Genomic DNA, 13,190 nt, shown 5'->3' with positions numbered 1-13,190 from the left:
AAGCAGCAAGTGTAAATTCCACATACCTGTCTCACCACTTCATGTATGGTTTTGTACTTTAAACAATTATGACAAACCTGTTATTTTTTCTCCATAGCCATTTGGATAATTGGAGACAGCTGAGTGAGGCGTGGTGCCCAGAGAGCTGCAGAGACAACCTTGGCCTCCCTGACGTCTGTGTCTCCTGGTTCGGTTGGGGCGGACCATCGACATACATACATACATACATGTGCCGACACTTTGCGCCCTGTTTTATAAAATGTAGTGTTAAAAATAAATGTTTTTGCTCAATTACTGGAATTTCTTTGGTTAAGACAAAAGTGAGGAATAATCATTTACAAGTTATTTGTACAACAGGCCCATTTTAAATCCCAACAGTTTCTTAGCAGACAATAGAAATTTGTTCTTTACTAACTTTACTTGGTTTAAAAATCTTACTAAAATAGTGGCGTATTGCAAAACCCAATCATACTTATGTAAACATTAGCGTTGTAGATATTTTTTACAGATCTATATTTGTGTGCAACAAATCCAAACTTAAATAATTTGTCATTCTTTATTGAAAAACAACAAAATACAGTTATACAGAAGTGTGGGAAAATGATAATGTGAAAGTATTGCTATTTAAATGTAATCCTATTTATCTTTAAAAAGAAAAACTCTAAAAATGTCCTGTACAGCATCATGACAGAAGAATGGTGGTCTGTCTGTCAGAATGTGCTGAACAGATTTGCTCTTTGAAGAGGAGTGTCATGTTTGGAGGAAGGTACTTAACCCAAGACATGCAGAATACAACACTGACCAAAAACTGATGGAAAAAATGATTTCTTTATAAGGAGGAACTTAAGGTGCACAGATAAGTCTGTGGTTGGAACTGCAACAACAGCTCAGCGTCTGGAGGAGGGAGAACACAGGTGAGCTTAGGTTCTGGTTTCAAAATCCATTGTAGGCAGGCAGAGGTGTTCAGCAGAACTTACTGTGGTGGGTGTACGTGTTGGCTGGAGGAGGGAGAGGTAGAGAGGAAGCGCAGGAGAGGGAGCAGAGGTGGAGAGAAGCGGGGCGTCCTGGTGGATGGGGCACTGGGTGAGATGAGAGGTGGGTTATGGAGGCTGGTGATAAGGTCCGTGTGTTGAATATCCAAATCCTGGAGTAGAGGTCAGTATCCAATGAGGTCGACAGGAATCCTGAAGAATGGTAAATCCAATATAAGAGCAAAAACACTACGAAATAACATTAATCCTAGGAACACTAGAGGTAACACGAGTGGCTGGTTACTACCAAAACTGAGGCAATCTTCTGGCGTCAACTTGTGTCCTGCATCCACCTTAAACAGGAAAGCACCCCGCTGATTGCTGATCAGGAACGGCTGGGGTGGAGTCACCAGAACCATGAAGAACGTGTCTCCAGAGACAACCCGGGTCCTGGTACCGATCAGGAAGCGGACCTTATCACCCAGAGCTGCCAGGTCATGCTCAAAGCCTTCATGTTCACGCTGCAGAGCCTGAACGCTGGCCAGGTCGTGGCCGTAGTTGTCTGTTTTCAGGGCCTGGTTCTTCTCCTCGATCCACTCTTTGGTCTCATCAGCATCTCTGAGAAGACATCAGAACTCCGTCTGAGTGTGGGTCCAAACTCTACTGACCCGTAAGCGGCGCATAAGTGTGCGGGGTACCTGTGGAAGCGCTGCACCTCATGGGCGCTGCCCAGCATGTTGCTCCGGTCTTCAGCCAGCTGTTGCAGCGAGCGCCAGCAGTTGTTCAGCTCCTGGAGAGAAACCAAACCCAGTGAGATGAAGGTGGACGCCAGCGGGCTGGACGCCGGACGAGGAAACCTGGAGATGGATCGCTCAGACAGGAAGGGAAGAGCTTCCTCTTACCTTGATGGAATTAAAGTTAGCCGTCGTCTGAACGCCCAACCGTACGGTCTGAGGTCAAAGGTCACAGGAAACACACACCAGTCAGCAGTCATACAGATGCATAAAGATAACTGTAGCCATGGCAACCAGCTGGCATGTCCCCACTTTCACCAGCACCTGGTGCCTGCCGGGTCACCTGAATTCCTGTGTGATGTCAGCACGGTCGGCCGTGACTGCGGCCATCAGAGGTGACCTCTGATCAGCTGAATGAACTCACCTTCTAGGGTGACGCCGTCTTACCCCGGGTTTCCACAGGAGCCGTCAGCAGCACGTTACTGCAGCAGCACTTCTTGCTCGCGTAAGCTGCTGCTTGGCCCTTCCCACGAGACGCGAAGCAGCAGGGGAGCAGCTGTCACCGACCGAGCACGAAGTCACACGAGTGACTTCATCAGTAAACACAACAACAAGCAGGAGAAAACTACAACATGGTTTGTGTTTTATGTTCTGTCCATTTTATAATCGCCAATACGGACCTGAAAAACAAAGGAGACCGCTAGCTAGGTGATAACTTCTCACGGGGCCGCTCAGTTAGTAACTGTTTTTAAAATTAAAGCAACCGGAAGGCAGTACGTTCTTTATTCTGAAAATCTCGGTAGCTTCTCTCAATTTCCGCGTCCGATTTCCTGTCTTTCCTTCCCCAAAAATGTCGAACTTGACCCGTTTCAGAGGCGTCGCGCGTAGAAAATAGAACCGGCGCGTAAAGGCCGCGACATGCTGCTCCTGAGACGCGGCCGACTCGCGCTGCTGACGGCTCCAGTGGAAAAGGTTCTGTTGACCACAGCGGTTCCTATCAGCAGCTATGACGTGTTGCTGCAGTAACGTGCTGCTGACGACTCCTGTGGAAAGCCGGGGTTAGAGTCGGCTTCATCCTGTAAACAAACAAATGAGTGGTAACAAAAACACCACGTCTGGTTCTGGTGGAGGCGGAGGACAACACGCACCTTTCCAGGAGCAGAACCCAGATGTTCTTGTTGCTACAAACAGAGACGAGCAGAGTTAACAAACCAGGAAGTGAGAGGGACCAGCTGCTGCAGACAGGTGACGCTCACCTGAGCCTGAACCATAGGAGCCTCCTCAGCCATCAGACCTTCTGACTCCAGTTCAGATGCCACCTTGTTGATGTCCCTCAGGCGGGACTCGTTGGCCTTCAGGTCCTGCAGGACAAAAGCACAGCTGATTATCACCTGAGCTGATCTGACAGCTGCTGCTGGAAGTCGGAGAGGAGGAAAAGTCCGACCTTCTGGAAGTCGTCAAACTTCTTCTGCAAGACCTCGACCTGCTCCAGGTCCGACCCGTCTCTCCATCCTCATTCAGCTAAAGACGCGAGTTCAAGTAAAACAACCTAAAGTCACACAAACACAAAGCAGGTGTGGAGATGTTCGCTCTGAGCTGGAGGTCGTTCCTCGGCTGTGAAGGGCACACGAACCTTGTTGGTGCTGTTGAGCAGCGTGAGGATGTCGCCCTTCTTCATGGTGACCTCTCGAGGACTCTTCTCCTGGTAGTCGTACAGAGCCAGAACCAGCTCCTTCCCGGTCTCATCGTCAGTTGGAGCCACTTGTTGCTGTCGGGTTAACAGGTCTGGTGTTAGAACGTGGTGGATAAGAATGTTCTGACGGGCCGAGGTTTCTGAACCAGCGAAGTGACCTGGACCCAAACCAAGTGAGCCAGAACCTGCAGACACCTCAGAAACATGTCAGGACCAGACCTGCTCTACCTTCCTCCACCATGGTCTCTCCTTTCTGGGTGACAGCCTTGATGCGAGGTTCATGACCTGTGATCTCAGCCTGCAGAGCCTGGTGCTTCTTCAGCAGGTTCTGGACACCAATCAGGTCCTTCCCTGAGGACACATGTTAGAGTTCAGCATTATGCAGTAGACAGACCAGTTTAACCCAGGGGTTTCTTTCTTCTACAATCTGCTCTTTAACTGTATTATTTCCTGCTATTTCAGCTGTTAACTTTATTTTTTCTCTAAGTGTTTTTCTCCCCAGAAGAAGCTACAATGATGTTCTGCTGAGCTGTGGTGGCCTCATGGAGGGGGCCATCATCTAGCACACTGCTGCTAACCACTTAATCATTCTCCCTCTCCTGATAATAACATTTTACTTTCTTTGATGTTGGATGTACTACTGCTAGTTTACCCGTTTAATTATAGATTCACTAGGATAAATACAATAAAATTTATCTCTCGCCAAATAGAATATTTACTAAGAAATCACAATGTAACGTGTGTGTGTGTGTGTGTGTGTGTGTGTGTGTGTGTGTGTGTAAAAGCCATGTGTAGTGTTTATTTATAAAGCATATGTTGTTGGATTTTATCCAGAATCGAGACTTTGAAAATATATTGTTTAATTACAGTTTGATTTATTTGACATCTGTATAATGTTTATTATTTTGTTTTTTCCCCCTAAATGCCTAACGTTTGAGTTTAACATGAATATCAGTCATTCATCCCAATACATGAAGTTACACATTTTAAATTTTAATAGGGGAAGACTGCAGGAGGGAGCGGTAAAATCATAGACTGTACATACTTGCTACCCGCCGGCTGTGATCACAAGCGACAACATATTAGTTCCCGCTGCTTCTTCGGTAAACAGCGCCAACAAAAACAAAGAAACTTGGGATCTTGTCGGCGTGGCGGTGGGATTTAAGGGAAACGCTGTATGCCCTATAGACTTCTCACCGAGCTGCAGTATTTCTCCGGTCAGATCTGTCTCTGAGAGCTCCACAGCGGTCAGCCCGCGCAGAAACTAGCCGCCGCACCAGTCAGGCTGCCTGGCCTGACCGCTGGGGATTACCAGATGGAAGAATGGACACAGAAGTCTCCCTCTTAGCGCTCCGTCATATTTCAACCCATTTTGATCTTTTACCATATTACCCATCTAAATATGCCCTATTAATTATTTTACCGTATTTTACATTTAAATTTCATGGTTAAACAGTAAATGCTACATGTTAAACTGATGGTTAGCTAGCTACTTCGGTAAACTCAGCTAGTTTAAAGGCAGCAGTGACATAAAATACGAATATAGATTTTAACTTACCGAAAAAAATGAAGTGGAGACTCCTTGGACGCTCTATTAGTGCAATTAATACCACTGCAAGTCATTTTGTCCAACAATTGCACCAATAATATCCAAAACAGAATTCACAAGCACAGAGACTCAAAATCCCGAAACAGCTTCCAGGAGGGGCCGAGGCTGTACTGAGGCCTTTCCACGGAGCTAGCTCTGTGGTCACGTGGGTCTGAGGCGGCGGTCACGTGTGTCGGATGCTCATTAATTATACAGAATTTTAGGCTTTCAATACACTTAAACAGAAGAGTGAGAAAAAAATTCACCCCCCTCAGAGTTGTCATGAGTATAAACTAGATAATTTAGACAAAAAACATGTTTTGGCACCAGGCTGTAAACATGTTTATTTCTGCTGTGAAATCGGCATTTTCAACATGGGAGTCAATGAGGATTTGCTCGCTTCTGGCACCAGCCCCCAGCGGATGAGGGTGGAACTGCAATTTTTCTTACTTCCGGGTTGGGACCATTTTCTGAGCGGCATTGTGGGGGCTTGGATGCAACACTTGGCCTGCTGAGCTCTGTGCTTTTTTCTTTGAACAAGCCAGAGCACAGTCAGTTAATGGGGCACAATTAGGTTGGAGGTACAATTGTTTTGTGGGAAGCATTGTCACCGAATAAAGCAACATCTTGAATTACTTTCATTTGGGTCTGGTCTAAAAGTCACTTTTCTCTAATGATCTATCAACGAGGTGTCTAAAACCAATGACAGTGACTTCCATGCCATCCAGCAATGATGTCCTCAGTGAACTTGCTTTAAAGGTTCTTGTTTACATCACAGCAAAGTTCAGAGCTGATCTGCATGGAACGGGTTGCCTCCTGAGTCATTGTTCCTGAGTTAGCATTGTCCCCTGGTGCCTCCCAGGTGTGGCTCTCTCAGCATAATTAAGGTGGGATCTGCCAGGGCTTCTGGGGTAGGGTCATTCATCAACTGGATCACCCTTAAGATTAATGTGCACTTGCTGCAGCGCTCCAATGGATTGCTGCCACTTGCTGAGATCATTAGCGTTGGCCTCCGTATGACTGCAGAGGACTCCGCTCAGTGTATGGGAAGATTTGCAGCTTTGCATACTAAATGAACAGTCCATCATTGCCTAATTAAGGGATTATTGGAGACACTTGTGTCCAGTCCCATGGACAGTAAACCATAACTGAAGGGCAAACTAGATAGATTAGCTCCACCTGCTTAGTGGCAAAGTGCAAAGAAATGAAACTGCTGACTAAAGTAAGCTCAAAGGAGGGAGTGCATCATCACAGTCCGTAATCCCAAAGGAACTTGACTTAATAACTCATTGTTTTTACAGCACACAGAGTGAAAATTGCAACATTTTTGCTTGTGGTCACTAATCCTACTTAAACACATACTTAGACAAAAAGTTTAAAACAGGAGTCACATTTAGTCCTAGAGTGGTGTCCTTTGGATGAAATTCTTGCAATGCTATTTTCTTTCTTTCTTTTCTTTCTTGGTTTTTCTTCTGTCCTTGAGTTTTATTTCTCTGATTGTTGCACCTACTCTGTATTTAGTGCTTCTTGACATCATTTATAAAGTGCAACATTCCTCCTATTGTTCAGCCCTGTTCTTCATGCTGTTGTCTGCACAAAGTTAAGAGTCCCTTGGATAGGTGCTTTGGATTATATACCTTTGAGGCATGTTTTCTTGGTGCAAATAGCAGTTTTTTATATTTTTTTCATTTCTTTACTAAGTAATCTCCTGTTCATTCCTGTGTTTCCTTCAGCCATGAAGTGTGACATGTATCGATGCTTCTTGTCAAAGTAAAACAGACACATTATGGTGGTCCTTTCGTCTTTTGACAGATCATCTGAAATGCAAAGCATCTGTTTATTTTCAACAGGAAGAGTCATTCTGTTGGGAAACTGTTTAGATGTAGAACCATTTGCCCCTCCTTCCCACAGGATGCATAATTGTTGTGAAACAGCCGCAAAACGTGTTCTGTGCCAATTAGATTTTGAACACATGCCAGAAGGACTCGTTGCCTACGTGTTAATATCTTTCCAGAACACGTCCAACTCGTTAGTTCAGATAGGGATAAACAGGAAGTCAAATGTGAACATGCTGAGTGTCAAGTGGGGAGGCTTTGGGTCCCATTTTTAGTCTTCGGTATGATCCACCTGTGGATTTGTCTCAGGGCAGACATTGAAACATACGTCATTTCCTGTGAAACCTCTGTAGTTGAGGTAAACAGAAAATAAAAGAAACCACAGACCTTTGGGATACATCCAACTGTCTTTCTCCTAGCTTGTTTTCATATGAACTTCCAAAATTCTTGGTGTTGCAATTCAGTTGTGTCTTTGTGGCCTCGCAGGACTAACAGCGTGGAACTATTTTGCTCCTGTTTCCCAGTTGGAAGGAAGCTTGTGGGTAAAATGGCTCCATTGTGTTACACGCCACTTATGCGTCTGATGGAAAGGAGGGGTTGCACTAAACTCCCAGGAACAACCATGATCAAGGATGAAGGTGTTTTAATGGACACACAAAACCATTTCTGTTCATTTCTACTGTAAAACACCTTTTCCAAAGTGAAACATTTCAAAACTTTGAAAGAATGAGTAAAATGTGTGAATTACTTCTTTTTTTTTTTGGTTTGGCTTCCCTTTGGTAGTCATAGAGCGCCAATACCACACATTCATGTTTCAAACACATATTTACACGGTTGTTTCTTTTAGCTCTGTTTATGGTCTTTCACTGCACTAATTGCTGACTCTTCCTGTCTCTCATTTAGTGCTCATTCAGTGTCTCATTTTAGTGTAAACGGTTCATTGTTTCGTTTCATCCTGCACTTGTGCACCTCATGTATAAAAAAGAAATTAGAAACGTCTACAAAATTCAGTTAAACCAAAAATGTTCCTGGAGTTCACTAAATGATCCTGTACGGATAAATAAACTTTAGAACAAAGCTAGCTTAGGAAAAAAACAAGGTTCTTGTTATAAAACATTTACTGAAAAACTTTGTATTTTTATCAAACAAACAAATGCCTAAACAGTTAAGTCCGTGAGTCTAAGTCTCAAATATTATACAACTTTTCACACAAAACAGAAACACACAGATGATACGTGATAATATTCTAATTCTGACATTTCTAATTTGGGGTTTTCTTAAGCTTCAACCCATAATCACCATAATTAAAACCAATAAAGGTTTAAAATATTTGGCTTTGCAAGTAATGAGTTCATCTGATATTTTCATTTCAAATTTTAAGTTGAATGACTGTGATAAATTAACTTTTGCACCATTTTTAAGTTCCACCTGTATATAAACTTGTTGAACAGTTACCACATGCAAAAGTGTTCAGTTCTTGCTGTTAATCCTCTGGTTTAGTGGTAAAAGTAAGAGCTTTGTTGAGTTGTAGCATCTCTAGAAGCAGTGACGATCTCTCATGTAAATATAAAATGCAAATGCAGAATGTGGAATGAATGTGTGTGCCAAAACAGCCTAAAATAGGAGGAGATTCTTCTTGTTTAAAGCATTATACAGTTTCACATTGAGATATGAGGGGAGGGCTGAGTGCGGCTTGGCTGGCTGTAAGCCTCCCTGTATATGAGGCTTGTTTTTCATTGACTGTGTCAGGAATCAAGAGGGCTAATCCCTCAGAGACTTCAGATGAAAGTTTCAAAAGAAATAATGAAAGGCATACTGCCCGAGGGTGCAAATCGGGGTGAACGTACAGCACGCTGGAAAGAACAGCAGCGGCGCACGACAAGCAGCAAAGGAAGAACATAACAGCTTCCCTCGCTGCCACCCCCACCAGTCTAACTATAAATCACATATTCTGTCTCCAAGACATAAACAAATACACAGCGGAGCACATCAAAAACTTGGCACAGCATGAATACTTGCAAAACGTGGCATTTTGCAGCTTGTTCTCTCAAAATATCTGAATGATCTGCAAAAATGATGAGAGTCTTTATAAAAAGCAACACGAGACCACTGTTTTTGCAGTGGGCCCTTTCCCAGAAATGCTTCCTTGAGTATCAGAACATCTGCAAATGTAACGTGACCAACACCTGATATTTACTGGATGTGTACAACACACATATTACACAAAAGCCTGAAGTTTATTCATTTTGTGCCCATCTGGAATCTTCCGGATGTGAAGTGGGAGTTTGAAGAATCTTTGGTTCTCAGGTGGAGTAAAATGGAGAGTTTTAGAGACATGGAACAGAATTAATTCCTGACTTGTTGAACATGAACATCTGAACAGGTGAACACATATTTCCACCTTTCATTTGTACCACAGAAAAGCATGACGGTGCCACGGACATGCCTGTTAGCTGTCTCTTTGTTAATATACCAGCTGTGAACTGTGACCACAGACTCATTTAGGCTGCAAGGGACAGTAGGTCCATTTGAATCCCCACAAACCCAGCCCTATTTTCATTTTTTAGAAAGACACCAGGAAATAGAAACCCATGTTTCTATTATTCTTTAGAGCAGAAAGATAAAATGAGCCACTGAGACATAAGTCACAGTTGACATGTTACTTCCAGTTGATTTTATGATGGGTTCCACAAACAAATTATTCATATGGCCTTGGCTCCTGCAGTAGATGAGACATTTAGTCTGTGGCTCCAGGGCTTGAGCTGCAGAAAATGTGCACCATACGTCTGAAATGAAAAAATTAGAATGCCACACAGTTCACAAACCATGTGCTATGAATGGAGAACACCACTAATAGTGCTGCTGGAGAATTACATCTGCATTCTGCTGGTCATGCATATGTAAATCTACTTGCTCCCTCTTCTCATAGCAATGACTTTCAGGAAGGACCAAGCATCTTGGTCCATAACCCTTGAAATTATTAATGTGCAAATAAGATGTTTTCATTTTTCTCACTGAAAGAAGGTGTTGTGTCATTTTCTTTTTAAACAATGATGTAACTGCATTTGCATCAGCCAAGGACAAAACAGCAAAGACTAGATTTATACAACAGGGCAATTTAGCATGAGGCAGCGATAAAACAAGAGGTGTTGATGGGAACAGACAGCTCTGCTGGTGATCTATCGGCAATGCCAGGATTTATGATCACAGACACCACAAGTCCCAACAATGACCACCACAGCTTTAGTCTGGCCTTGTCAGACAAACACACATGGGATTACATTGCGAACCTCATTTTCTGTTTCCAAAAGTCATCACCAACAGCTGTACACCAAAGTGTGTCTGAACAAGAGCTGACTGACCCACAACCAATCTGTAAAAGCTTGCATCATCCTCGTCAGTATAGAACAGGTTTTTTGAAGTAGCATGATGATATTCAAACAAACATGCTGCAAAAAAGAGAATATCTGTGTGTTGGAGCTGAATGCATTAACCCTCTCATGCTCAAAAAAAGTTTTGATAAAAGGACGAACAACTAAGTCCTTCAGGGGTACTTCTGAGTAAAAAAATGCTTATGAAATACATGTCCTTCTCAAAAAATTAGCATATTGTGATAAAGTTCATTATTTTCTGTAATGTTCTGGAATGTTGAAGTGTTGGTGTGTGTGTGTGTGTGTTCAGAATCTCTAGGCTGAGGCAGGCGGATCTGGGTGTCTGATGTTTACTAGGGACCACGAGGCTTCAGAAGCTCATGACATGAAAAGCCATCTTGTGCCGTGTCTACGTACCGTATGGAGTCTCCCGCGTTCAGATCCGGAATGCCAGGTCGACTCGAACCTTCCTTCAGTGCTCGGACTGATGGTACAGCTTCTGGAGCACGACAAACCAGTCTACGGATAGCTCCGGCAGTAGCAACAGGTCTCAGCGCGTTCAGCTTTTATTTTGAAGGAACCGTCGTCTTGTTGTTCAAATGACAGAATTTCCAGCTTGATAGTTCTCAGCTTAAAGTAGAAAGATACAGCTGGCCAGACTGTAATCTCCTTTAGCGATGATGATTCGAGAGCTGGTTGAAACTACGTTGAGTCTGTGATGTAACTCCGTTGGAACTCAGATGGAACTGAAGTTAAAATGGCGTTGCTGTTTTATTAACTTAGTTGTTTATAAATCTTAGCAAATCGGAGTGGACAATTTAAGTAAACAGCCCAGATTCTGCCCTGCAACAGACAAAAGCTCTGATTGGATGAGAACAATGTGTCATGCGTTCTTATGTTCTGTGGATCAGTCTGTCTGGTGCACAGTCCTGTTTATTCATTAAACACATCAATCATGACATCTTGATTTCACAGATCAGTCACCTGATTATTATTGATCAACATATGTTTTGATTAGCTTCATCACATATAAAGTTCTTGGATTAATTAATGAAAAGCGTTCTTCTTCTTTCTTCTGTCTGCTTTCCTGGAATGTAAACGTTCAGAAACAAGCACCCGACCTCGGCGATTCATGCACGCTGTTACTGTGTGAAGGGGCAGCTGTTAAGGGCAGACAATAGGATCTTAATAACGCTACACCAGGCTGGGAGTTTTTTAAAGCCTCAGGAATCTTTTGCAGGTGTTTAGAGTTAATTGGTTGATGCAGATGATTAGGTTAATAGCTCGTTTAGAGAACCTTTTCATAATATGCTAATTTTTCGAGATAGGAATTTTGGGTTTTCATGAGCTGTATGCCAAAATAACCAATATTAGAAACAATAAAAGGCTTGAACTACTTCACTTGTGAGTAATGAATCTAATATATATATGAAAGTCTAACGTTTATCAGTACATTACACACAATAATGAACTTTGTCACAATATGCCAGTTTTTTGAGAAGGACCTGTACGTATGTCGAGTAACCAGGTAGGTAGGTTTTAACGTTGCAAATCTGCAACGCCTGCCTCCAGAGGGTTAATGGAGGAACATCAATACAGTAAAAATTCAGTGTTAATGTCCAACCTTGCCTTGGACCAGTTTGAATTTCATTGTTGACAATAGGGTTGTCAAAAAACTGCTATGTTTTAGCTGGAAAGCAGGACTAACCTAACAAAGAATGGTGTTGTTCCATGCAGATCACAACCAAATGAGGATAATCCTAAAAATCGTTTTTTATTATCAATCAGAACTTCTCATTAAACAATGCCAGCACTCATGTCAAGTCCTCTTATGATGTTGTGTATGAATTCCCAACAGTAAATGTATGCATCTTTGGTGTGTTCTTGCTGTGTTGAAATTCTAATTCCATCTTTTAGTTCTTTTTAAAACACAGAAAGGTTTAATTTACCTGCAACGTTTCGTTTGCAGCCGGAAATGAAACGTTGCAGGTAAATAAAACCTTTCTGTGTTTTAAAAAGAACTAAAAGATGGAAGTAAATGTATGCATTTGCTTTTTAAAGATTTAACATCATAAACAGTGTAAGTGCATGTTAGCGCTCATCTGATAATCAGACATCCCATCCACTATCTCAGAAAACACAAACAGAGCTATATGGCTCAGAAAATATACAGTAGTTATGAGTTAGGGTTACCTGAAGACCCAGGGTCAGCTGTGCACATTTCCATACACATATGAGCAGAGTAGGCAGCTGTCTCTGGTTCCTCACCTGATTTACTAATAACTGACACCATAAAAAAGGTTTTCACAAGTGCTTTGTTCTGCTGACCCGGGGGTTAGTTTCACACACTGCCCCAGATGTCAGAAAACCTTAAGGTGAGTGTTTATCGCAGCTTTAGAGAAAGAGAGAGACATGTTCAATTGAAGTTTCATTTTCAGTGCCTTCAGTCTAAATGTGTTCCTGTCTTCCTGTGTTTACTCTCCTTCACATCACTGCTTCTGTTTTCTCTTGCTGACACCTACAGAAGGTAAATGCATGTGTGTAGAAGTCTGTCTGAATCTTTATATTACAGCGTCATTAGAGCTGAGAGGCCAAACTATCCGGTGTGTGATGGACCTTAAAGTGTGACAGCATGGAGAGTTTGTAATTAAAAATCTGTCCCCAAATTATTGGATCAATCTGTGATTAAACAGTGTCTAAACCCTGTCCTACGTGATCTTTCTCTCACTCAATTTAAACCTTTTACACACACACACACACACACACACACACACACACACACACACGCACACTGTTGACATCTCAATGCTCATCTTTACATTTTGTGCGGTTCGTTTATAAATAAATCTTTTTGAGTTTGTAGCAACATCTTTTGTGATTTTGCGCTGTGTTGTGATTTAGACATGTTAGCTGTACGCTGGCACCACATTTTGCTCCACAGATTGTAAATTATGTCCCTTTGAGTTGAGAGGAGAAATAATGTTTCTTCTTCGGAAGT

At 42.6% G+C, this 13,190-nt stretch overlaps 1 protein-coding gene across 1 annotated transcript; it reads right to left on the bottom strand.

The window, feature by feature from the left end:
- Positions 1 to 542: 542 nt before the first annotated feature.
- Positions 543 to 3,226, bottom strand: LOC129163261 (uncharacterized). The gene is made up of 8 exons (XM_054740140.2): positions 3,150 to 3,226; positions 2,962 to 3,066; positions 2,854 to 2,886; positions 1,874 to 1,921; positions 1,670 to 1,761; positions 1,279 to 1,589; positions 978 to 1,184; positions 543 to 894 (listed from the first exon to the last, which is right to left on the bottom strand). Exons 2-8 carry the CDS (start codon positions 2,992 to 2,994, stop codon positions 830 to 832), a joined length of 789 nt encoding a protein of 262 aa, XP_054596115.1. The 5' UTR covers positions 2,995 to 3,066; positions 3,150 to 3,226; the 3' UTR covers positions 543 to 829.
- Positions 3,227 to 13,190: the final 9,964 nt, after the last annotated feature.

This window comes from Nothobranchius furzeri, chromosome 5, assembly GCF_043380555.1.
Source record: "Nothobranchius furzeri strain GRZ-AD chromosome 5, NfurGRZ-RIMD1, whole genome shotgun sequence".
NCBI lineage: Eukaryota > Metazoa > Chordata > Actinopteri > Cyprinodontiformes > Nothobranchiidae > Nothobranchius > Nothobranchius furzeri.
Note: the sequence above shows the minus strand (reverse complement) of the source record. Positions and strands in the feature narration are given on the sequence as shown.

What these genes read in the sequence shown, in the direction of transcription:
- LOC129163261 (XM_054740140.2), bottom strand. Translation starts at nt 2,994, where the DNA reads ATGGCTGAGGAGGCTCCTATGGTTCAGGCTCAG. An exon ending in CTCCTATGGTTCAGGCTCAG is followed by an intron (nt 2,887 to 2,961) that starts GTGAGCGTCACC and finishes CTCTGTTTGTAG; the next exon opens with CAACAAGAACATCTGGGTTC. An exon ending in TGGGTTCTGCTCCTGGAAAG is followed by an intron (nt 1,922 to 2,853) that starts GTGCGTGTTGTC and finishes CTTTGACCTCAG; the next exon opens with ACCGTACGGTTGGGCGTTCA.